We start from the raw sequence: 26,344 nt of genomic DNA on the forward strand, positions 1-26,344 counted from the left end.
ATGCGATATTATTACAGGATTCTCCATGAGTTGGCAGTTCCCGAGAAAAGAGTATTATTAGTTGGTTACCACTACTTCTGTGTAAATGAATAACTTTAATATCAAAAGAAATCTCTTTGGGATTTTAGCTGAATCTGAATATAAGAAAGGACTCTCATTGGTTGTAAACACTTAAGAGTTTGTCATTCCCATTTAAACCAAGGAGTTAGGGAAGAGAGCTGTGTGGAAGGGTGTGGGGAAAGGTTTGCTCCTTTGCCCAACTTTTTCTTGAAAGATTATTTACACACCATGAACTAATCCACCCCCAGAAGACAATGGCATCCACATAGCAGATCATTCTGAACATCCCTGCTGTTCCTTTAACCTATTTTTGTCCCTCCAGTATGATAATAGACACTTCTATATCACAGAAAAGAGTAATATAACGGTGTGGATAGACTCAGGCTTCAATAAAAACCACTCCCTTGCTTTCCTGGTGTGAGCAATATTCTGTGCTTCACAAGCAATAAAAAACCTGCTAACTTTATTTTGCTTCCTAGTGCCACCAAAAGCATAAGTAGTTTAGTTAAAAAGCTAAATCCCAACCCCAGGAGAAAAACCCACCACAAACAAAACTTGAGAGGGAATGGTGATTTTTTTAGGGTATATTTAGGGTTCTGTTTTTGTGACAGTATTTATATTTTCATCTTATAGTTCTAATAAAGGTTTGGAATTCATAATATAAGATCATGCATAAATTTTAAGTGAATAACTGATATGAAGTGTTGTTTGTGTTAATAAAAATGGTGACTCTGTGAACTTTCTTTGCCTTTCTGTATTTCAGTTACCTAAACTAAATATTTCTGGGGTACTATAAGTTTGGAGAGTGGCTAAATGAGTTACTTTTTAAAAATATATATATTTTATTGATTTTTTTACAGAGAGTAAGGGAGAGGGATAGAGAGTTAGAAACATCGATCAGCTGCCTCCTGCACACTCCCTACTGGGGATGTGCCCACAACCAAGGTACATGCCCTTGACCAGAATCAAACCTGGGACCCTTGAGTCCGCAGGCCGATGCTCTATCCACTGAGCCAAACAGGTTAGGGCTTGAGTTACTTTTTATAAATGATCAGAGATGGCATCCATAAGAGTAATATGACTGCATCATTTTTGCATGATGCTGTTTAAGAACTAATCTAAGTAAAAAGGTGGGGAAAAGCCAAAAGACAAAAACAACTCCCTCCCCCAAAATTGTTTTTTTTTTAAATTTTAGAACAAAGCTTCAACCATTTGTAGCTCTATCAGTGGGTGATGAGCAAAATCAGTTGGGCGTTAGTATTCATCCATAATTGCAGGTGCACCCTCCATATCCTTATTAGACCCCTTGTACAGACCCCAGTGGGACAATGTTTGAAAAATTACACTCACCATCTAGGAAACTGGGAACTGAAAGTCCAATATCTGCCTCAGTGGAGTTCTGGCACCTGCATTATCTCTGTTGGGGATATCAGAGTCCACAGCTGCACAGAGACTTTTGCTATTCACAGATTCTGCACTTATCATCATAAAAGGACGGTTAGTATAAATTTGCCTCTAGACATTACCAAGCACACAGGTACATGTCATTTGCCATCCAGAGCATTTCATTGCTTTATACATGACTTTCGTTTATGTGAGGTTACAATGTAGAACCAATCCACCCTATTCAATGTACATCCATTATACCTGAAAACTGACAGAGATGGGGACTGTGGAAGAAGGATGTTAAGGAAAGAAGAAGGTCCTTTGTTAGCTCTACACGTTTCTGTTCCATTCGAAACTAGGTGGCTAGGCTGAGGGGGTACCAAGGGTGATTAGAATTAATGTGATGGGTTGTCAAGAGCTTTCATTATCAACAGCACACAAGTGAGCTCCAGAAAGACGAAGCTATGGCTGCAGTAATACTGGAGAGCATCTTTCTGAAGCGATCCCAGCAGAAAAAGAAAACATCACCTTTAAACTTCAAGAAGCGCCTTTTTCTTTTGACCGTGCAGAAACTTTCCTACTATGAGTATGATTTTGAACGTGGGGTAAGTTTCTCTGCTGTGATACCTGAGTATCAAGGACTTGGCCTTAGATCTTCATTGGGGGAGGGGTTAGAGGCTTTTTGGTTGGAGGAGAAAGGTGGAAGGAACTTAAGTACATTTTAAACTCAGCAAAATATTTCCTAGACTAGAATTAGCTACAACCACATAGGAGCAAAAATTCAAAGGTGCTAAGAAGCCATGAGGGAAATCTTACCATGGGATTTTTGCCATTGGTGAGCATTCATTAAATGATTGTTGAGAATGAAATCCAAGACTTGAAAATTGCTTCCTTATTTTTTGTTATAAAGACACACAGTCATCTACTCTTTTATAGTGCTTACCCTCCATCTGGTAGTCAAAAAAGGGTGAGAGCTGGAAGTTTTTTTGTCTTTTCAAAATGACGGGTCCTGATAATAGATCGTGGGTGTCACCTCACTATGTTGAATGAGTAGATAAAATCTAATCATCCGGTTGCTTAATCACTCTTTTTTTCCTTTTTATTGAATTTATTGGGGTGACACTGGTTAATACAATTATACAAGTTTCATGTGTGCAATTCCACAACACATCATCTATATTCTTTCTCCATTTTCTCCCTCACTCTCTTTCTCAGAGAAGAGGCAGTAAGAAGGGTTCAATAGATGTTGAGAAGATCACTTGTGTTGAAACAGTGGTTCCTGAAAAAAATCCTCCCCCTGAAAGACAGATTCCGGTAAGAAGAGACCATTGACAGAACAGGGGTGGGGGTAGGTGATGGGGAAGCAGATAAGAAACTTGGAACACTTCAATTCTCTGTAAATAAACTGGTTGGTGATACGGTATAATGTGGAACACACAGAAAAAGCTTTATAAAATTCTTCACTCTGTCATGTACTGATTCTACCAAGTCTCAGCATTTTCCCTCAGATTCAGAACAACTCATTTACCTAGAAAAATTTGTAACACATATTTCAAGATGGCGTTATATCAACTTTTCAAACTAATCAGAGATGGTTGGTTTTATTCCCCCAGTTACCAGGGTCAGATTTACAAGGTTGAGTTGGTTTTAAAGCCAGTATCCCAGGACTCTGAATAATAAGAATTTTTTTTAATAGCTCACTTATTCTCCTCTCATTTCCCATAGCCTCTCCTGGGCATACCACTTATTGAGTTAATTTTAAAGTATCATTTTTTTCAGATTACAAGACAAATTAATATTATAGAAACTTGCAAAAATATGAAAAAGCACAAGAAAAGATAAAATCACAGATAATCACATCATCTAGCTAAAACATTATTAACATGTTGGTGTATGTTTTTTTTTCCACTACCAACACATATTTCCAAACTAATATGTGTTATATATTTAAAACATAGAATCATACTACACATCTTGCTTTGCAACCTACATTTTCAATATATGAAATCTTTACCCCATGACAATAGGTACTCATTAATAATATGAATTTCATGGCTGCATCGTATTCCTTATCATGGATATACAATTCTGTAATTTGTTTAACCAATTCCCTGTTACTACACATTTAAGTTGTTTTCAAGTACTTGACATTATAAACCATGTTGGAGGAACATCCTTGCATACATATGTACTTTTGTTAGTCTTTTTCTTCAATAACTTCCTAGAAGTAAAATTTTTCTTCTCTTTATGAAATCTATGCACTTTGGTTATTTTTATCTTTTTATTCTATTTTGTTTACTAGAAGTGGAATTTGAATTTAATACACTCCTACAAATTATGCATGAGAATATCTATTTCTCTACATTTTTTTAATGCCAGATATTATAGTCCTGGGCAGGTTTGGCTCAGTGGATAGAACATCAGCCTTCAGACTGAAAGGTCCCAGGTTCAATTCTGGTCAAGGTCTGGTTGCAGGCTCAATCCCCAACCCTGGTCAGGGCACATGCAGGAGGCAAACAATCAATGTGTCTCTCTCATATTGATGTTTCTCTCTCTCTGTCTCTTCCCCTCCCTTCCACTCTCTCTAAAAATCAATGGAAAAATATCGTCAGGTGAGGATTAAAAAAACAAAAAATACCAGATATTGTAAATGTTTGTTAAGTTGTCATCCAAGAAAAATGGTATTTCATTGCTGCCTTATTTTGCAATTATTATTGTTGTTGTTGTTAAAGTCTATGGATTTTAAAATCTATGTCATCAAATTAATTCACCTTCTACTTAATGATTTTAATTTTTATCATTATATTAGAAAACTCTTATCTCCCACAAGATTTTATTGTCAGTTGTTTTTTTCTCAGCCATTCAGTTTCATTTTTTATTGATTTCAGAGAAGAATGGAAAGAAAGAGAGAGATAGAAACATCAATGATGAGAGAGAATCCTTGATCGGCTGCCTCCTGCATGCCTCCTCCTGGAGATCAAGCCCACAACCCGGGCATGTGCCCTCGTCTGGAATTGAACCCGGGACCCTTCAGTCCGCAGGCCGACACTCTATCCACTGAGCCAAACCAGCTAGGGCTCAGTTTCATTTTTTTACATTAAGCTCTTGAATCCATCCAGAATTTACTTTGGTGTATGGTGTGAAATAGCTACCTAACTCCTTCCCCTATCACCAATATTAGTGGTTAAATGTCCCAGTACCATTTATGGAGTAAACTCCATTTCTGCAATGATTTGAGATGTCTGAGGCTTTTTTAAAAAATGAATATGTGATGGTTCCTATGGATATGTGTCCTTACTAGGTTATAGGAAGCAGTCACTAAGAATCTGCATTGTCTGTGCAGGAGAGCCTTCTTGGCCTACTGCAAAGAACTCACAGCACCAAAGGAAATCCAGGAAAGAACAATGCATCAACCAATAACCATGATTTTTCTTCTTTCATTGCAGAGAAGGGGTGAAGAGTCTGGTGAAATGGAACAGATCTCAATCATTGAAAGGTTCCCTTACCCCTTCCAGGTGAGGTATTTTCTCTCACCAGCTCTCAGAGGAACCTGTAATGTAGTCATTAGGGATGGGATGTGGGGCAAAAAGCAGGATACTAAGTCCCAGGAAACAAAAGTTGAGGTGAACAAGGAAACTGGACTAAGAAATGAGACTGGTATGATCTAAGAGTGTTTGCTGTTCTATTTTCCCAATCTCACATAGTTTCTTTTAGTTTCTACACCTCAAAGAGACCCCATAATGGCATTAATTTTATTGTGGTGTGTCTTGTATATGATAACTGCATTGAGAAAGATGAGCTGTTTGTCGAGTGAGCATTTCACTTCCTCTGGTTCTGCATATCTGTCTAACGGTGGCCATGTGGGTTGAAAAGTCAGAAAAGGGGAGGGGAGAAGTATTAGGAAGTTTGGTATGGGGAAGGCTTATTAGACTTATACATAAACCTAAATTCTATTCTAGTCTGGGATGATTGGAGAGCCACATAGACATATGTTTGGTAGATGCATTGTAAGCCATAAAGGAGAACAAGAAATTCAATTCATCTTGCTTGTGTCCTGAGAACTCTGTAGGCCACTTGTCTTGAATATAGAAGCCCCTGCAACAGTGAAAGCCAGAAAAGGAAGTGGAAAGTCTCAGGGGAGGGGGCTTTCTGTCATGGATTGATGAGCACAGCAAGACTAACAAGCAAGAAGAAAAATGTAAAAGGATCTTGCTCATGTCCTTGACTGTATCAAAGTTTACAAAAATTTTGACGGAGGGGTATTTTAGACATAGTTTTGCTACCATTGTGTTTCAACAAGATGACATTGTTTGGCTGGGCTAGTAGAAAAAGCTAAGCTGCATATAATTCAAAATTAATTTACATTTGACTTTAGAATCCACTATGTGAGGTTTATTAAGTCTCTACAACACCTAGCACAGTGCCTTGTTCTGGTGAGGTGTTAAAAATATTGACTGTTTGATTTGATGATAGTGCTTAACATATACTTTACTCTTTTTGGAGTGGATTTGTGTCCATGTTTGGTTTACTTTGGCTAATATTGGGAAGTGGAGGCCACTGGGCTGTGAGGGGAAAATTATCCATGAGTTAAAATTTGGTTCCATATTATCCAAGTGAATAATTCATATGTACTAACCAAGACTTCAGTTATATAAATCATTACTTCAATTCTCTATACAAACTCATAGTTTAATAGGATTATAAAACAGCCTTTGTTGAATAAACAAAAGTCCTGTCTCCACCATGGGCCGAGGGAAACATTATGAACTAAATTTACACACAAATTGAAACATAAGTCAGGAGAACCTAGTATTCAGTAAGCTAAGACCTTCTAAGTCCTACATACCTGGATATGAATTGCTTAGGAATTCTGCAGATAGCTCACATGACCCTGGACCAAATGTTGACTAAAGACCCTGCGTTTTTTTGTTTTCCACTATGAATATACAAAGTTGTGACTTAAAATTATTTACATCAAGATCTTTCTCCTTTTATTCTGAATCCTAACTGCTAAGTCTGTGTGTCCATTGTCCCAGGTTGTATATGATGAAGGGCCTCTCTATGTCTTCTCCCCAACAGAAGAATTGAGGAAGCGTTGGATTCATCAGCTCAAAAATGGTGAGAATTATTTGGAAAAGAAAGAAAGAGAATTAATTTCCAAAGAAAAGAAAGGCAGGAGGAAATAAGAGGGATGGGGGAAGATGGAGAGGGAGAAAGAGAGAGGGAAAGACCAAAGAGAAGAGAAGAGAATAAAGAGAGAGGGGAAGACAGAAGAGAGAAAAAAAGAGAGGGGTGAAGGTGAAAAGGAGAGAGGAAAAGATAGATGGAAGGAGGGAAGTGAAAGAAAAAATAAAGAGAGGTGGAAGGGAAGGAGGGAGGGAAGGCAGGAGATAGGAAGAGGAAGAGAAAAAAAGAATTTTTCCAATATTAGTGATGCAGTTGAGTTTAATCTTCCATCATATGAAAAAAAATATCACACACTAGACTAAGAATTTCAACCCAGTTCCACCACTATGTCTGTAGTGCAATGTTGTAATTGTAAGTATCTCCATTTCTCTATTTATAAAAATGTACCATTCTTTACACTGTTTATAAGGGTGGTGTGGTATGGCATTCAATGGTTATTTGCAATATTTTGAATCCTAAGTATGCAATATCTAGTTCCAAAAAAAATAGATGTTTATAAGAGGGCTTGAAGTCAATGTAGAGAACCTGGTTCCAAGCCCTCTTCCACCACTAATAAGCAAAGTAACTTCTGGCAAGTAGGCTAATAAATTTCTTTAAGACTTGGTTTCTTCTGAATTTGGAGTAATATGCATGCCATACCTACCTCCAAGTTTGTCTTAAGGATTAAATGATGCTATATATGTGAAAGCATGTGGAAAACAGTAAAGCACTGTACAAGAAAGCACTATACATATCTTCATTGTGGATAAATACTTTCCAAGGAATTATTTTATGTTCCTAGCTTTATGAAGATCTACACTTGAACATAGTTTCAGCATTTCATATACACCATATGGTGTTCTCAGATAAACTTGACAGTAAATGCTTGTAGCACAGGATGCATGAACACATATTTGTGTGTATATATAGCCACACGTCAAGTGACTGAGAGATTAACTGGTTGAGTTGACATCAGGAAAGGCTGCCTAGAGAAACAGGAAGGATGGCAGACTGATAACAGCATGGTTGGGTTATTGCATGACAGCCTTTTGTCTCAATAACATTTAGATTCTGATACTTGGTAGCTGGCTACACCAGCTTTGTCCACTCCCTTGAATACAAGTCAATTGGTTAAAATAAAAATTACCGATTTTTTCAAGCTGAAAGAGGAGAGGAATAAGGAAGAAAGGGGCCATTTGTTGAATTCTTGCTATGTACCAGACACTGAGCTAAATACCTTATATTTATTTTTTCATTTAATTTTTATAGCAACTGTGGGCAAAAAACAACAACTATAATAACTAATGTTTAATGAGCACGTATAATCTACCAGGCTCTGGGCCAAGTACTTCAAATGTACAATTTCATTAAATTCTCACAATAAGCTTATGAATTGTGTATCATTTGTCTATTTACAGAGAAGGGACTGAGGCTCAAAGAGGTTAAGTAACTTGCTCAAAGGCATACAGCTAGTGAGTGGAGAAGACTGGATTCCTACCACATCCCAGAAACTAAGCTAAAAATATAGTTTCATGCTACTTGGTTCTCTAGCCCAGAAATTGAACCTATAGTTGGTGTAAGATACAGTCATGTGCTACATAATGACATTTTGGTCAACAACAGACTGCATATATGACAGTAATCCCATCCTATATAGTGAAAGGGTAATATGCAAATTGACCCTAATGGTGGAACGACAAGGAATGACTGGTTGCTATGATGTGCACTGACCACCATTGGGCAGACGCTCAATGCAGGAGCTGCCCCCTGGTGGTCAGTGCGCTTCCACAGGGGGAGCTCCACTCAGTTACAAGCCGGGCTGACAACTTTGAGCCTAAGCTGGCAGGTGTACATCCCCCGAGGGGTCCGGGACTGTGAAGGGTGCAGGCCGGGCTGAGGGACCCCCCCAAGTGCATGAATTTTCATGCACCGAGCCTCTAGTCCTATATAATAAAAGGCTAATATGCAAATTGTCCCCTCGACCAGGAGTTTGACCCAGAGTTCAACTGGGAGTTCAACCAGGGGGCGGGCTGGCTGGACTCCACCTGTGCATGAATTCATGCACCGGACCTCTAGTAAGATTTTAAAGGAGCTGAAGAATTCCAATTACTTAGTAACATCATAGTGCAATGCATTACTCATGTATTTGTGGTGATGCTAGTGTAATAAACCTACTGAGCTACCAGTCATATAAAAGTACAGCAATATGATTGTGTACAATACATAAGACTTGATATGATAATAAATGACAATGTTACTGCTTATGTATTTATTGTACTATACCTTTATTATTATTTTAGAGCATACTTTTTCTACTTATAAAAAAAGTTTGCTGTGAAACAGTATGCCATTTTATACCAGCAGCAACTTCATACATATTGTATTTACCACAGCTCTTTATTGCATCATTTTATCTTGTGCTTGATTTAATCTTGTGTAGTTCTGTACAGTACCATGCAATACAGGCTTGTAGCCTAGGATCAATAAGCTATACCATAAGGCTAGGTGTGTAGTAGGCTATATCATCTAGGTTTGTGTAAATATACTCTATCATGTTCACACAACGATTTACAAGCCAAAACAAACAAAACACAACCACTTCAGTTGTGTCATTAGTGTGGGTAGGTGCAATTCTACCTTCTTTTCCCTTATGTTTTACCGAAGGCGTTTTTTTCCAGCTGTTCCAGACCTGGGTGTATGTCCTGTTGAACCTGCTTGGGCTGACAACATGAGTCAAAAAGCAGGTGTCTTGCAACAAAGACCATAGTTGCTGGAAGATTCAGGTGCAAGTTCTAACAACCCCAGGACAGACTGAGGTGCTAGTAATACCAATTGTGAGATAGTCTAGGAGCCATAAAATCCCACCTAGTTAATGTTATCTCACTTTAGAATAAAATGCACCAATTGAAAGTCACTAACATGCCCTGGCCAGTGTGACTCAGTTGGTTGGGCATCGTCCCATGCACCAAAAGGTTGCTAGATTGATTCCCAGTCAGGGAACATGCCAGGGTTGCAGGTTCGATGCCCGATAGGGGCAGTGCAGGAGGCCACCAATAGATGTTTGTCCCTCATCAATGTTTTGCTTCCTTTCTCCCTCTCCTTTCCTTTCTCTCAAAAAAATCAGTAAAAATATTTTTTAAAGTCACTAACATGAGAAGGGGACTTCATCAGAATCCTGGCTGCCTCTACTGTGAAGAGGCATGAGGGACCCTTCTCAGGTGCTGGATCTAAGTGTGGTTAAGTGGTTTAGACAAATGTGGTTAGCTGTATACCTTAGATATTTGTACTTTACTTTATGATATGTAAGTTATTCGTCAATTTAAAAAGTAGAGCCTCAGGTACCTCTTATCCAGCTGCTATGTTTATTTATTATTTCAGGGGCACTTTCCAGGCAAAGGTTGTATGCCTGAAGACTTAACCTTGGGCTTTCTTATTCCACTTCCTTGAACCTGACAGCAGACACTTCTATGTTATAGCACCACAGATATTTGGCTATATTCACTCTAGAATCTGTTTCCTCAAGCTCAATAGAGCCTATCCTAATTGCAATTTCAAAAATAAGAATTCAGCAAAATGAATGAAAGAGTGGCATTGGCAAAACTCCAACAACCAGTATGGAGACGAATATTTCATTCATTCCTGAAACAGAATTTTAGACATTGTCTTGATAGCTATGGATATAAGACACCAGTCCATCAAGTACTAGGAGAATGTGCACCAACCACTAGTGCTTCCCAGCCAGGGCTGGCCCTATGAATTGGTGAAGTAAGCAGTTTCTCCTAGCCTTCCCACTGTCTTAGCTCAGGCTGTCATAACAAAATACCTTAGCCTGGGTGGCTTAAACAACAAACATTTACTTCTCATAGTTCTGGAAGCTGGGGAGTCCAAGATCAAGGTGTCTCTGATTTGGTTCCTGGTGAGAATTCTCTGCCTGGCTTGCAGACTGGCCACTTTCTCACTGTGTCCTCACATGGCAGAGATAAAAAGAGAGTCTCTCTCTTGAGTTTTTTCTTATAAGGGCACTAATTCCATCATGAAGTCTCCACTCTCATGACTTAATTCCCTTCCAAAGGCCCTTTCCGAATACCATTACATTGGGAGGCTTCATAATATGAATTTTGTGGGGACACAAACATTCAGTCCATAACAGACCCTCTCCTTTTGCAATTCTCTCCTAAGTATCTGGAAATACCAGCTCTGGATTATCTAACAAAAAGGGGCCACCATTTTAAAGGAACCTCTTAAGAGGCAGGCGTTATTTGGTAATGTAGGGTGGGTTCTTAATGTGTGTGCTGGAGGTGGGGAGGACAGGAAGCTTTATGTCCCTTCATTAGCATATTGGCATAGCTTCATTTATCAGAGTAATTAGTTGTTAAAAATTCTTGGCATATCTACTAGTGCCCAGGCTTGCACCCAGGGTCTTTAAGAGTAGTGTCATTGGAAGAGGGGTAGATGGTGGCAGTGATGGGAGCAATCAGTTCTTGCTGAGAGGAGTATATGGAATGTTGTTCAGAATTGCCAGTGCCTGGTAATAATAAAACTCAGACAAATGTTTGGTTGGCTTTAATATTATTTTAAAATTCTTTATGGGTGATGCAGTCCCTTATAGCCTACACTGCATCTGAATAGCTCTCAACATCCTGTACTTGGTGCAATGGTGAAGGGGAATGCTGAAAAAGTGAGGTGTGAGGGTGGGCATGGTAAAGTGGTTAGAAATCTTCAAATCCATGTTTAGAAAAACATCAAGATAGCACTTTTAAAAAAAGATGGCACTTTTGTTCTTTTATACTTGGCCACCAGAAGTTTCCTTCCCCCCCCCCCCAAAAAAAAAAAACCTTAAGTGAGTGGAGTATGACTAACAAGTTCTTAAGGACTGGAGTTGGTCTCTATAGAGGAAGGTTTTGTTTTGTTATCTTTTTTAAAATATATTTTATTGATTTCAGAGACGAAGAGAGAGGGAGAGGTAGAAACATCAGTGATGAGGGAGAATCATTGATCAGCTGCCTCCCACATACCCCCTACTGGGGATCAAGCCCACAATCCGGGCATGTGCCCTGATCGGGTATCAAACTGTGGCCTCCTAGTTCATAGGTCAACATTCAATCACTGAACACTAGCTGGGCTTGTTATCTTTTTAAAAAATGTTATGCAGGGTTTCTTCTTAGCAGTAAAAGCTGAGATGTGTATGTCCTCAAATGCTTAGACCAGCCTAGGTCTTAGACCAGCCTAGATCTTTGCCCCAATGGAAGCTAGTGTCAGTTATTTCAGTTGTCTTTGCTTCCTTGTTATCTAACAACATGATCCCAGGAAGACTTACCTAACTGACTCCATGTGAAGGATCTTGAGATGCCACAGTATTAAAAACCATAATACCAATTCCTCTTATCTGCAAAGTACTCTATTCTTTGCAAAATACTTTAGCTTCCGGGAGATCTTCTGATCCTCACAACCCTAGAACAGAAATAGAGTTCCAGCATTCATCTCCTGCAATGAGCTCAACCCACATTGGTGGTCCTAGGAAGATTAAAACCATGTTTATTCTAGATAAAATCTAGAGGCAGAATCACCTTAATTTTCCCCTAAGCTCACTCTGTTGATTAGAATATGAACACAGAAAGCCTGGTGCAGAAGTTCTCACTAAGGCAAATATCTCTAAAATATATTTAGAGATGTATCGACTCAGGGAGCTGGGACATTGGTATATTGAAAGCTGAAGTGAGAGTTTGGCTTGGACAAATTGTGTCCCTTATCTGGAAAAAAAAACACATCGTAATCAACAGCTGCCTTACAAGAAGATTATAATGGCCACATGGGAAAACACAGATAACATATTTTTGTTCTTGGGCTTTGGAGACATCAGATATTCTTATCATGCTGGTCAGGAGATAGTTATCATGACTGACCACTGAAGAGAACTGCACAGGACCTCTCTGGGGCTGGGCATGGGAGCCAACTGGCCTTGCTGTCTGCTTCTCTCCAGGGTGGCTGATGAAGGGGCAGTTGTTTGGAGCTCACCACTAAGCTTAATTGAAGAGGAAAACATGCAAATGGTTGATTCTCCTGCATGTCAGATGTGATCTTTCTCTCTCTTCTCTCCTGTTACAGTAATCCGGTATAACAGTGATCTGGTACAGAAATACCACCCTTGCTTCTGGATTGACGGGCAGTACCTCTGCTGCTCTCAGACAGCCAAAAATGCTATGGGCTGCCAAATTTTGGAAAACAGGAATGGAAGTAAGAGATCTGATCAATATCATTTCTCCCTCCTTTGACTCTATCATACACTCTTTCAAGGGTCTATCAAACCCAGGTTTGTATATTTTGGCCATTGCACAAAGGGGCCTGGGAGAGGGTGGGTGCTGAAATCCAGCTAGTGCTCTGTTCTCCAAGCTGTGCAACCTGCCATGGGGCTGTGTCCACCCAGACTTTTTCTAACTTGCCTAAAGGCACTGCAGAGCAGAGAGGGCAAAGTCCCTGACCAAACCAGTCTCCAGGCCATTTCCTAATATGCATTCTGTATCATCACTGGTATCTTATTTTGCAGGCTTAAAATCTGGGAGTTCTCACCGGAAGACAAAAAAGCCTCTTCCTCCCACACCTGAGGAGGACCAGGTATACAGGAAAATTGGGTGCTGCTATTGCTCAAATAGAAACTTACAATTACCACAGAAAACACACCAGAGTCTTAGAATTTTTCTGGGACTTGGTACTGTTAATTGACATTCTTTCTAAGACAGGGAATTTGTCCTTCTCATTAGGACTTCCCCTTCAGTGGAAAGATAGAGGGCTATTCGGAAACCCTTGGCAACCATTTAATCCAATCACCTGTTTAAAACAAAACAGATCCTGATTTTTTAAAATAAAAGTATTTTCAAACATAAAGTTAAAAGAATTTAATAGTGAACACACAATACCTTCATCCTATCACTAACATATTACTTCAAACTTGCTTATTTGGTTACTTTTTGAGGTCTAGAAAGCTCTTCTTCATATACAGGCATACTTTAGAGATATTGTGGGTTTGGTTCCAAATCACTGAAATAAACCGAGCCATAATCTTTTGTCAATTTCTAAAACAAACAAACAAAAACAAAACAAAAAACACAATATCTGTGAAGCACAATAAAGCAGGGCAGAAATTATTATGCTCATTTATAAACAAGGAAACTGAGACTCAAAGCCACTTAGTAGATCCATGTACCTACCCTCTGTGCCAAATAGGTTTCCTGATTGTGTCTGCAAATGGTTTTTGTCCAGAAGCTTTAAAAGTACTGACATCTGAGTCCCATCCCCAAAGATTTTGATGTAATTGGTCTGGGGAACTGTCTGGGTGTCAGGATTGTTAAATAAATGTTCCCTACATGATTCTGATGTGCACTCCAAGCTTAGAACCTCTGCATAAGTGCTTAAAAATGGATGCTGAATAAACTGTCTTACTATGCCTGATTTGGATTAGAATAGTGTCTCTAGTAAACCAGAAAGTTGGGAGAGAAGAGAGTATTTAATGTCTAGCCAAACCACCCTACTTTTTTCTCCTACCTACACAGATCTTGAAAAAGCCACTGCCCCCTGAGCCAACAGCAGCACCAGTTTCCACAAGTGAACTGAAAAAGGTTGTGGCCCTTTATGACTACATGCCAATGAATGCAAATGACCTACAGCTACGGAAGGGTGATGAATATTTTATCCTGGAAGAAAGCAACTTACCCTGGTGGCGAGCACGAGATAAAAATGGGTGAGTCCAAAAAAAGAAAATAAAAATGGGTGAGTTCATGCCAGCCCTTCCTGAGCCTTGTGACCACCCACTTCACACACGTGCAACATAATTCCCTACTAATATTCCAATCAGAAATTGTTCTTCCCACATCAAGGTGAATAGGCTGCCCCTCCAAGTGCTTCCCAGAGTGAAGCTCTACAGGTGACCACCTCTCTGAGCCTGTAGGTTCTGGCCCAAATATTGTAGTGCACAAATAATTGATGCCACATGTGCAGAAGCCACACATTTCACTAGCCAAACCATGCATCTGTTACATGATCCTCTTTGAGGGAGGGGTATGGTTTATATACCTCCATTTGAGATTGGTCTCAGGGGTATGGGCCTATGAATCTGTTTCTTCCCCGGGGAATGGGAATGCTGGGTTATCTACCACAATGTCTCCTCTACAGGCAGGAAGGCTACATCCCTAGTAACTATGTCACTGAAGCAGAAGACTCCATAGAAATGTATGAGTGAGTATGCTTATGATTCCAGCGCGCAATCTTCCAGGAGGAATAGAATATAGTATATATGTTTTTGAAGTTTCAACAAAGCTTTGATTTTAAGATACTCATTAAAATCACTGCTAACTAGGTCAAATGATGCCACCACCCCAAGTTAGTGCCTATGTCTTACCTTCGCCACAAATACTATCTGTTTATGAGAGGTGGGGAGATCACCACACCCCCCAAAATCCAAAAGAACCACACTCTAAGAAAGAATTGACAGTCTGATAGGACACATTTGAAAGGGTGAAAATGTCAAACTTCTGCCATTATCCTTTCTCCTTAATCATAGAAATAGATTGTCCTTGAGTGCCCTGTCCCTGATCCCTTCCCTGCAACCCTCTGCCACCTGTCTTTGTCCTCTACTCTCCATTTCCATGAATTTTCAGTACCAAGTGGGTTTTGGGAAAGTGATGCAGTTGTGCTTTGCATAAGATAGGCACTCAGTAAAAATAGGGGTTGAGTGGATTGACTGAATCATTAGGATGGACACTCTAATCTTGGAATCAATTACACCATGGTCTAGGAGCCACTCAAGCACTCTCCCTTTACAGGTGGTATTCCAAACACATGACTCGGAGTCAAGCTGAAGAACTGCTAAAGCAAGAGGTAAGTGTGTGACCACAAGTAAATGGCATCCTCCTTGCACAAAACGTGAGGATCCTGAATTGAGGGCTTGCTGCTGCCCACTAGGCAAGGCAGTGTCAAGACCATCATTTTTATTGGGTCCCAATTATACTCTTCAGTATCAAAAGCAACGAGGCTGCAGGTGAATCATGGAACTTGGCATTGAAAGCAGGGGTTGTTCTATTTTCTCCCAGGTTTTGGATGCAGATGTGAGCACCACTTCCTCCTTAGAGTAAGCTTATTTTTTTTGTTGTTTCAGGGGAAGGAAGGAGGTTTCATTGTCAGAGACTCCAGCAAAGCTGGAAAATATACTGTGTCTGTATTTGCTAAATCTACAGGGTGAGTGCTACTCTTCCAAGGCCCTGGGGACAAAGGACAGGGGTGCCCACCCAACAGCTCCTTAATGGTGTGCCCCTCGTATTTCCTCTGTCCCTTAAACTCAAAACTCATCTCACTTCACTTCTTGGGTCCTGCATGTTCCCAAGTTGCTGACTTAGAATCTACTTCTCAGGGACCCTCAAGGGGTGATACGCCATTATGTTGTGTGTTCCACACCTCAGAGCCAATATTACCTGGCTGAGAAGCACCTTTTCAGCACCATCCCTGAGCTCATTAACTACCATCAGCATAACTCTGCAGGTGAGTACCAGGGACACCAAAGAAGGGTGTGCCAAGCCCCAGAAGAAGTAATTCAGAACAAGGTGATGAGGGGATGAATAAGCCTCACAGGGCAGTCAGTGCAATTAGCTGTGAAAGTCAACCCCTGTGATGCTCAGTGGTGGTCAACTAAAGAGGTAGTCAAAGACAGACCTTATACCCATAGGGACTGGCTTCTTATTTGGTGATTTATGCTCAGTGCTAAGGAAAAACATAGAAGAGACTGATGATTAATCAATCAGCAAGTATTCATTGAGTTACTACTGTGTACTTAGCAATTTCCTCGGTACTAGAGGAAAAATGCAGAAAATTATTAACAAAGGTCCTTGCACTCAAAGAATATAAAGTTAGAAAACATCAGAAAATGGCTTGTAAGTACAGTAAGTTCTTACTTAATATCACCAATAGGTTCTGGGATATTAAGCAAAATGATGTATAACAAAACCAATTTTAACATAGTCTAATTGATATAAACAAGTGTTAAGTTCCTATGGCAGCTCATCAACATTATAATGAAAACGTTATTTGAGGATCTACTGTAGTGTAGACATTCTAAAAACTGAAAAGTTGGTAAGGGAAAAAGCTTCATGGAGAAGATAGAATGTGAGTTAAGTCTGGGCTGGGAGGTGGGGATATATTTAATTGGGTAGTGCATTTTAATTAGTATTTCTATTTTTTGTACCTAAAAACTTTTTTATGGGAGGAATAACTTCCAGAAAATGTTGGGTTCATGAAGATCTTCTGGGATTCAAAATGTACTAGAAAGATGAACATCGGAAGTGTGAGGTTTTAAGTGAGGGTGTGTCAGGTATCTCACCCCTACACTGCACCAAGAACATGATGCCCTCTGTATGTTTCAGGACTCATATCTAGGCTCAAATATCCAGTGTCTCAACAAAACAAGAATGCACCTTCTACTGCAGGCCTGGGCTACGGTAACTGTTTATTTTTTTAGGGTAGGGTGGACTAGCCAGTTGCAAGGACTACCTTTGGCCTACCCAATTAGACCTTGCCTTGCCTTGACCGATATGTCTCGGTGGTTAGAGTGTTGGCCCAAGCACCAAAGGGTCCTGGGTTTGATTCCCAGCCAAGGGCATGTACCTGGGTTGCAGGTTTGATCCCTGGCCCATACAGGGCGCATACAGGAGGCAACCAGTCAATGTGTCTCTCTCACATAAATGTTTCTCTATCCCTCTCTCCCTCTCCCCCACCCTCCCTCCCTTCCACCCTCTCTGAAAAGCAGTGGCAAAAATATCCTCTGGTGAGGATTAACAACAACAACAACAACAACGAAAAAAGACCTTGCCTCATGAGTGTTCTTGCAACACACTGTTCTGCACCAGCTGCCTCAAGGAAGGTTAAGACAGAGCTAAACAAGTTATTTAATGATTTACCCCCTCTGGTGGCTCAAAGTGGGACTGCAAAAATATAAATTCATAAAGTGATTATTTTTTAAATTGTGGTAAAAAAACCCCACATAATCATAAACATAAAGGGTTTTAAGACATCTAGTCTATCTTCTTCCCTTATAGCTGACTTGCATCTAAAATTCCAAGATTCCTCCAACCAGTAATCTCTTGTCCCTGAGATTTACCTGAGCAAAGGTGGATTAGTACCCCTGAGAATTTCCCTTTTACTGCTTGCCTATTTCTATTTCCAGTAGGAATTCTTATTTATTGTAGGAATTATATGTACACGACTCCCAAAGACTCACACTAAGGCTTTGTTTTTATAGGATCATGGGAAATTGATCCAAAGGACCTGACCTTCTTGAAGGAGCTGGGGACTGGACAATTTGGGGTAGTGAAGTATGGGAAATGGAGAGGCCAGTATGATGTGGCCATCAAGATGATCAAAGAAGGCTCCATGTCTGAGGATGAGTTCATTGAAGAAGCCAAAGTCATGATGTGAGTTACAGCCCAAACTCAACTCTCAATCCAGTTGCTGGAGTCTAGGAATTACCAGGACAATCCATTGTGGTTTAAGGTGACTTTTAGTGAGAGATTTGGACCAGGGACTGAGGTCAACCTTTGATTGGTAGGAGTCCTAACTTCTAAGGTAATCATTTATCTGCCTTAGATATTGGTTGAAATTAGTGTTGATCATGGGTGCTTACCATCTCAGTAGCATTTCGAATGCTTGTGGAATATAAAACTTTCAAGAGGAAGACTGATATTGATTTAGCCTTAGTGTTCATTGATTCCTTGATTTGTTTCCTGTTCTATTGATGAGTCCCAAGTCCCTGCTCACTCTCACATATTAGGTACTGTTGGGATTAAGGGTGGGAAGGAGGAAAGTCAACTTGCTATTGTGGTCCCTTATCTGACACTCTAATCCCAGGCCAACCCCTTTCTACTCCAGCCCTTTTCTGACTGGTATGCAGAGCCAGAAGGGGAAGACTGGTTCATTGCCTCTCCTGTAGGAATCTTTCCCATGAGAAGCTGGTGCAGTTGTACGGTGTCTGCACCAAACAGCGCCCCATCTTTATCATCACTGAGTACATGGCCAATGGCTGCCTCCTGAACTACCTGAGGGAGATGCGCCACCACTTCCAGAATCAGCAGCTGCTGGAGATGTGCAAGGATGTCTGCGAAGCCATGGAATACCTGGAGTCAAAGCAATTCCTTCACAGAGACCTGGTGGGACCTCAGAAGGATTAGCCTGGGATCAAGGGCTGAGGGGGTGGAAGTAGCAGAGAAAGACATATCGTACATGGATGAGGAGGGTTGCTGAAGCTATCATTTCAGTTTTATCTAGAAAACACTGAAAGTTAGGTGAGCCTCTGCCCCAGTGGTCAGCCTGTCAAGGATCTCCAGCCTCAATACCATGAGTTCTGCCATGGTGGGAAATAGAGCAGTCACTTACTGCCAGCCCTGTACCATGCCAAGGAAACGGTGGGGTCCTTCAGGAGTAGATGAGCAACCCTGCTTCCCAAAGGAACTGCTCCTGACACAGAGTCATCATTTGCTTACATCAGAGTCACAAACTGGGGGCCTGCGGGTGCATGTTATTTAAAAAATGTTATATATAGCAAACACTTAAAAATATACATTTCATATTTTTTTAAAAACTGAATTTCCAGCTTCTCTAGAAAGTCTAGACCATCTTGTAACACCAGGTCCACAATCTCACAGGCCATGCTGGAGCTGAGGAGCAGCTGCCTCCTTTAGACAAGCCGCATGCTCTCCACTTTCCTGCAATCTTTATCCACCCACTTCACTCTATCAGTTTGCCTGCATGGCCTCTGGAGGCATGAGTTTGTGCCCCCATCAATTTCAGCCAGGTCAAGACTCAAAGGGCCCTAGTCCCACTGGCAGAAAAGTAGAAAACAAAACACTTGCCTTCTGTTCTCCCTTAATTCTCACAGCATTTCAGTTCAAGAAGGGATGTTGTGGAATTGCCAATGTCAATGAAATCATTCTGCATGTGCTCAGTGTTTCACTTATGAAACAGGTCACTTTACATGTGGTGAAAATGCATAAATGTTTCTCAGTAGCATCAACTAACTCCTGTTAGGTGGAAAGGTGTCTCTAGTTGAAGGAGATGAGGCTGCCTTTGCTTCACTCTCCTGGTGGGAAGAAGCTTTTATGCCTTTAACCTGTATGCCAGGGATGGATTCTCACTGCTATCTGTTGTACTGCAGGCGGCTCGAAACTGTTTGGTAAATGATCAAGGAGTTGTTAAAGTATCTGACTTCGGCCTGTCCAGGTGAGGGTGCCTCTTTCATCTTTCTCTCTAAAAGTAAAAATAGCACAGTACAAATATGAGGAGACATCATAGTTTTCAATCTTTTCCCTTTCTTTTTTCTCATTCTAGTCTTTTCCAACATCTTTCTATACTTTTTCTTTCTCTGAATGATTTGTCACTTCTTTCATTCTTTTGTTTTACTGTTATATTCCTTTCTTCTATTTCCTTCCCTTTAAAAAATATCTTTATTGCTTTTCAGAGAGGAAAGGAGAGATAGAAACATCAATGATGAGAGAGAATCATCAATCAGTGCATGCCCCACGTGCCCCCCAGGATCAAGCTCAAAACCTGGGCATATGCCCTGACAGGGAATCAAACCACTGAGCCATGCTGGCCAGGCTCCCTCCTCTTTTTTTAATTAAATTTTTCCAATACCTTATCTTGATCTGTTAATCCTGTTGACTCTACATCTTTTCTCTTTCTTTCTTTCTTTCTTTCTTTCTTTCTTTCTTTCTTTCTTTCTTCTCTCTTTCTTTCTTTCTTTCTCTCTCTCTCTCTCTCTCTCTCTCTTTTTCTTTCTTTTTTTCTTTCTTTCTTTCTTTCTTTCTTTCTTTCTTTCTTTCTTTCTTTCTTTCTTTCTTTCTTTCTCTCTCCCTTCCTTCCTTCCTTACTTTTCTTTTTTTTGTTAATCCTCATCCAAGAATATTTTTTCCATTGATTTTTTTTAGAGAGAATGGAAGAGAGGGCGAGAGACAGAGAGAAAGAAACATTGATGTGAGAAAGACACATCAATTGGTTGCCTCCCGCATGTGCCCTGACTGGGGGCTGGGCATTGAGCCTGCAATGGAGGTAGGTGCCCTTGACTGAAATCGAACCCTGGACCCTTCTGTCTGTGGGCTGACTAACCACTGAAGAAAACCGGTCAAGGCTTTCTTTTCTTAATCAGTCTAAGTCCCACTGGCAACTGCAGAATAGATGGAAGGGAAGGAGAAGAAAAGATAAAGGAAAGGGATAGAGAAGAGAAAGGGAGTACTTATTAGATCTTATTTCATTTCATCCTTGCTGTAACTATATTGTCAATCAGGAAAGCTAAATCAGATATGAGAACAGGAACATGTTAAAAATAACATTTGTAGAAGACACTGGATGGCCTGTGGGCATGTATGTGTGCAACTCTTGTTACTGTGCCAAGAAAACATAAGTAAATGCCAAACTCTCCAAATCCTAACACTAACAAGTCCTGAATTCTTTGCAGGTATGTTCTGGATGATGAATACACAAGCTCAGTAGGCTCCAAATTTCCAGTCCGGTGGTCTCCACCAGAAGTCCTTATGTACAGCAAGTTCAGCAGCAAATCTGACATTTGGGCTTTTGGTGAGTGATTAAGATTATAAATACAATGGGGAAACTGACACTTTGCAAACTGTACAGAGATTATTTGTTCTTGCTTTCGTTCATCTAATCCTTAGGGAGTGCTTACTATGTCTGGCACCACAGCATTTCTCGGTATAAAACCAGTAAACTAGACACAATCCCTGCCACTTAGAACTTACAAAATATTGAGGGGAACAAACGATTCATTCAGTATTCGACAGCTTCTGAATACTGATTATGTACTAGGGACTGTGCCAGACCCTATAACCACAAAGACAAAAAAGATGCTGTCTCTCTCCTGAAGGACCTAATGGTCCACTGCAACCCTAATTAACCTCCAGTGTAGTCAGTACTATAGTGGAAGTTTGGACAAAACACAAAAAGCACAGAGGGGCAAATCAACTGAATCTAATCTTTGAGGTTAATCTAGGAAGAGTAGGATCCCGGCTACCTGAAAAGACTGAAAAATGACTACTTTTTTTTTTCATTTTCTAGGGGTTTTGATGTGGGAAATTTACTCTCTGGGGAAGATGCCATATGAGAGATTTACTAACAGTGAAACTGCTGAACATATTGCCCAAGGCTTACGTCTCTACAGGCCTCATCTAGCTTCAGAAAGGGTATATACCATCATGTACAGCTGCTGGCATGAGGTAAGTGTTTTACTGAGACCTCTTAAATTATTTCCCTGAATCTACTTTATCATTTAGCCAGCCAGGCACCCAGTCCCCACTCTCCCTGGCTGCATGGAGCTACATACATTCTAGGACCCCAGCCAGCACCCTAATCCTTTGATAGCCAGAGGCTTTCCCAGGCCACTCCAATCCTCACTAGAGTATTATTTTCAGACTCCAGTACCAACTCAGCTTTAGGGAAAGGGGGTGAGGCCATGTCACCTAGTATACACAAGCAGTCAAAGGCACTCAGACAAATGTATGGGCATTTTTAAAAAGTCATTAAAATTTGTGTTTATTCCCTTGGGAGTCATTGGTTCTTTCTTCTACTTTACTGCCAACCTTTTCTGGCTGTGGTCCTAAGTGAGATTTTAAAAATAAAGACTCAATGACCCCAAAGGGAACTAAAACAGGTAGTGCTCTTTTTAAAAAATATGGTACATTATGGGGCATGTGGTATCCTAATATATAAAAACCCAGGGTCCGTAACATCCAATATGACTGAAGGCTCAACCTACCGGAAGTCAGTCCTGCAGTTAGTGCTGGGTTATCGTGGCGACTCAGCACTGACTGACGCTGCTGCAGGCGCTGCAACCCAGCACTGAATGCCGAGGGGGCTGCAGATCGGGCCCAAAGAGAGGCCTGGAGAGAGAAGCAGGGTCTGATCCGTAGCCTCTGTGGCAGCTGTTGATCAGCCCTTGCCTCTCTCTTTCTCTCAGGGCCTGGCCAGCAGCCACGCCTCTCTGTCTCTCAGGCCTCCGCTGGGGCTGCTGATCAACCTTGCTCTCTGATCAGGCCCTTAGACCTGGAGACACTGACTGGCATAGAAACCGACCAATCAGAACCAAATCTGGATGAACTGTGAGGAGCCAACGGCTGCCTAGGAGGTGGAGCTTTTGACACTGATGAGCATAGAAACCAACCAATCAGAACCTAATCTGGGTGAAGTGCGAGGAGCCAAAGGCTGCCTAGGAGGTGGAGCTTTTGACACTGACTGGCATAGAAACCGACCAATCAGAACCTAATCTGGGTGAACTGTGAAGGCAGAACCTAAGGTGGACGCTGAGGAGGGGTTTTAAGGGCAACAGCTGTTTGGTGTAAGGTGTAAGAAAGTGGTTTGATATTTTAATGACCAGTTTGGCAGTATAGTACATACGGCTGGCTATCAGTCCAGATATAGGGGTTATGTATTTTTGTCTGCCAAGAGCATCTCCTGCTGAAAAAGGCCCCCCCCCCCCATTTAAGCAACCCTATCCTATATAATCTATCTATACTACTAAAAGGGTAATATGCTAATTAGACCGGGTCGACTGGCCATCTTCTGGACATCAGACTTCTTTCCGGACAAAGCCATGGTGGTGAGGGCCAAGGCAGAGGCCATTAGTGCTGATCAGGCCAGCAGGAGTGGGCAGTTGGGGGTGAGATCAGGCCGGCAAGGGAGGGCCATTGGGGGCTAGATCAGGCTGGCAGGGGAGAGCAGTTAGGGGCGATCAGGCAGGCAGGCAGAAGTAGTTAGGGGCAGTCAGGCAGAGATGTTAGGGGCGATAAGGCAGGCAGCAGAGGGGTTAGGGCAGGGGTGGGCAAACTTTTTGACTCGAGGGCCACAATGGGTTCTTAAACTGGACCGGAGGGCCGGAACAAAAGCATGGATGGAGTGTTTGTGTGAACTAATATAAATTCAAAGTAAACATCATTACATAAAAGGGTACGGTCTTTTTTTTTATTTTTAGTTTTATTCATTTCAAATGGGCCAGATCCAGCCTGCGGGCCGTAGTTTGCCCAGGGCTGGGTTAGGGGCAATCAGGCAGGCAGGCAGAGGCAGTTCGGGGCGATCAGGCAGGCAGGCAGATGAGCAGTTAAGAGCCAGCGGTCCCAGATTGCAAGATTGATGTCCCCTAAGGGTTCCCCGATTGGAAAGGGTACAGGCTGGGCTGAGGGAACCCCCTCCCCTGCACAAATTTTGTGCATAGGGCCACTAGTTTTGAAAATAAAGGGCCTGTCCCATTATTACTAAAATGCTTTGCTGCTCTCACCTTTGGTTCTTCCAGAGGTGCCTTCTCCACTTTTCAGTAGATCCTTGGCAACCTTAATTTGGCGACCAAAACCTCTTAGTTCTGCCCTACTAGAAACAGAGAAGGACAGACAGTGTCCAACAAGCACATATGTGAATCTAGAGCAGTGATGGCGAACCTATGACACACGTGTCAGAGGTGACACGTGAACTCATTTTTTTGGTTGATTTTTGTTAAATGGCATTTAAATATATAAAATAAATATCAAAAATATAAATCTTTGTTTTACTATGGTTGCAAATATCAAAAAATTTCTATATGTGACACGGCACCAGAGTTAAGTTAGGGTTTTTCAAAATGCTGACACGCCGAGCTCAAAAGGTTCGCCATCACTGATCTAGAGCCCTCTTGGTGGGGTGAAAATTGGGGATCTGGATCAGAGCATGGCAAGTTTTCCTTCAACAAATGACTTGGGTCACAAAGAAAGTAGGGAGAACCTCTTGAAGACATTTCCCTTCTATCTCCTGTGCCATGCAGGATTAAGGGTGACTGGCTATGCTCCCTCCCAACTAGGATACCCTCACTCTGTTAGTTAACTGTTTCAGAGAGGCACTTTCCCTACAGCCTGTTTAAAGTGGTAGTCTCCAAACTGGATGCACATCAGAATCCCTGGAGAACTCTTAAAAGTACAGCTGACTGAGCCTTATCTGCAGAAATTCTGATGAGGTATATCTGGAGTGGAACTCAGAAATATCTTTTTAAACTTCCCAGGAAATTCTGATACTCAGCTAGGTTTGAGAACCACTGATTCATAGGAACAAGAAATTGATGGCATTTTGGTTTTGATGAATTGAGACCTTTGTGGTATGACTATGCCCGGAATCACTAAATACCTCAGGGGCTTGTGGACCATGACAATAGTCTAGACAAGACAGTAAGTCTCAGGTGCTCAGGATCCCTGCCCAGTGATGCAGTCCATGGTTTCGAAATGTTAAAATTCCTTATTACGTTTGACTATGAGATAATAGAAACAGTGTTTGAAACCCAACTAAAAATTACCAAAGGTTATAGGATTTTAGTTCTGTCAACCACTTAAATTTGATAACCATTTTTTTTTTCAGTTGAGGATGCAAAATAATAATGCACTGGTGTATAATTATGTAATGAATTTTCCCTGTTTTAATCAATATATTAGTTTGATTTGCAAATTGACCTCATCACATTCATAACCCAATGGAAAGTGCACGAGTATTTTATAGAGTGCTACTATTTCTTTTCTCTTTTTTTCTGTCTTGACAGGATATATTTCTGGGCAGATAGTATATACTTAATAAACATTTGCTGCACACTCATTGCATTTCCCTTGAATTCTGGATTTTAACTCATTATAATACTTTACTTTTTCTTTGGTTTTAGAAAGCAGATGAACGTCCCACTTTCAAAGTTCTTCTGAGCAACATTCTAGATGTCATGGATGAAGAATCCTGAGCTCACCAATAAGCTTCCTAGTTCTACTCTCCTCCACAAACTCCAATTTCACTTTCTTGAGGCAAACCAAAGCTGCAGGCCCTAGAGCCTTTGTGCTCTGGCTGAATACACAAAGGCCCCTCTCTACATCTAGGGCTGCCTCTCTTCTTTGATTCCCTGGGATAGTACCTTCTGAGCAAAGGCCAAGGAATTATGGTGCCCGGTACTGTCCCCCAGAGAAGAAATTTCCCAAGAGTATTAAGACAGACTGAATCTGGGATGGAAACAGTTTTGGGGGAGGGAAGGGTGTAAATAGCCTCACGAGGGGTCCAACAGCTCTTTTGGGTATGCATTAGAGCTTGCTGGGAGGGAGGCCGAATTTGGCAAAAATATAACGGTGTCATAAAAATGGGAGGGGAGGGTGTTTTCATAAAATAAAATTACTGGAAAGCATGAAGGCTTCTTGCTCTCTTGATTAGTCATGCAGCCTCCCTGAAACACCCTATCTCAGTGTTCCAGAAAACTATTGTGCAGCATTTGGTTTGGCATATTCCTACCTTGAGAATTCGACAGGATCCTAGGCATTTAACCCCTCTGGCTGTTGGAAAATTCTGCCTCTGAATCAAACTAACAAGCTAAAAATTACAGTGCCTTGCACACAGTAGGCATGTAATGTTATCGGGATAAAGCTTACAATTGGAGCCGAATTTTCCTGGATCCTTTTTTCCCTAAGTCAGGAGCGGGCAACCATCAAATTAGAGCCGCGGGCCCAGATGGCTAAGAGATGGGTCGAGCAATCCCTGCCGGGCACTACTAACAAGGCAGTTGGGAAAGCCGGGGCCAATTTGGAAGCAGGCGGGATTGTAGGGGCTGAAACAGGCCAGGTGGTCTGAAGTAACTTCCTTTTTTACTTTATTTTTTCTTTTCGGAACAATGTCTGCACAGCGTCTTGGCGCTGGGATGCAAGACCTG

At 41.2% G+C, this 26,344-nt stretch overlaps 1 protein-coding gene across 1 annotated transcript; it reads left to right on the top strand.

Moving 5' to 3' along the window:
• Positions 1 to 26,344, top strand: BTK (Bruton tyrosine kinase). The gene is made up of 19 exons (XM_023750453.1): positions 1 to 81; positions 1,881 to 2,051; positions 2,662 to 2,760; positions 4,893 to 4,961; positions 6,483 to 6,564; positions 12,718 to 12,846; positions 13,157 to 13,224; positions 14,160 to 14,347; positions 14,779 to 14,841; positions 15,429 to 15,483; positions 15,761 to 15,840; positions 16,013 to 16,140; positions 17,019 to 17,093; positions 17,894 to 18,065; positions 18,581 to 18,797; positions 19,802 to 19,866; positions 21,101 to 21,219; positions 21,715 to 21,872; positions 25,322 to 26,344. The coding sequence occupies exons 1-19, from the start codon at positions 1 to 3 to the stop codon at positions 25,391 to 25,393; spliced, it is 2,091 nt and encodes a 696-aa protein (XP_023606221.1). The 3' UTR covers positions 25,394 to 26,344.

The sequence above is a fragment of the Myotis lucifugus genome, unplaced genomic scaffold (assembly GCF_000147115.1).
Source record: "Myotis lucifugus unplaced genomic scaffold, Myoluc2.0 scaffold_13, whole genome shotgun sequence".
Lineage (NCBI taxonomy): Eukaryota > Metazoa > Chordata > Mammalia > Chiroptera > Vespertilionidae > Myotis > Myotis lucifugus.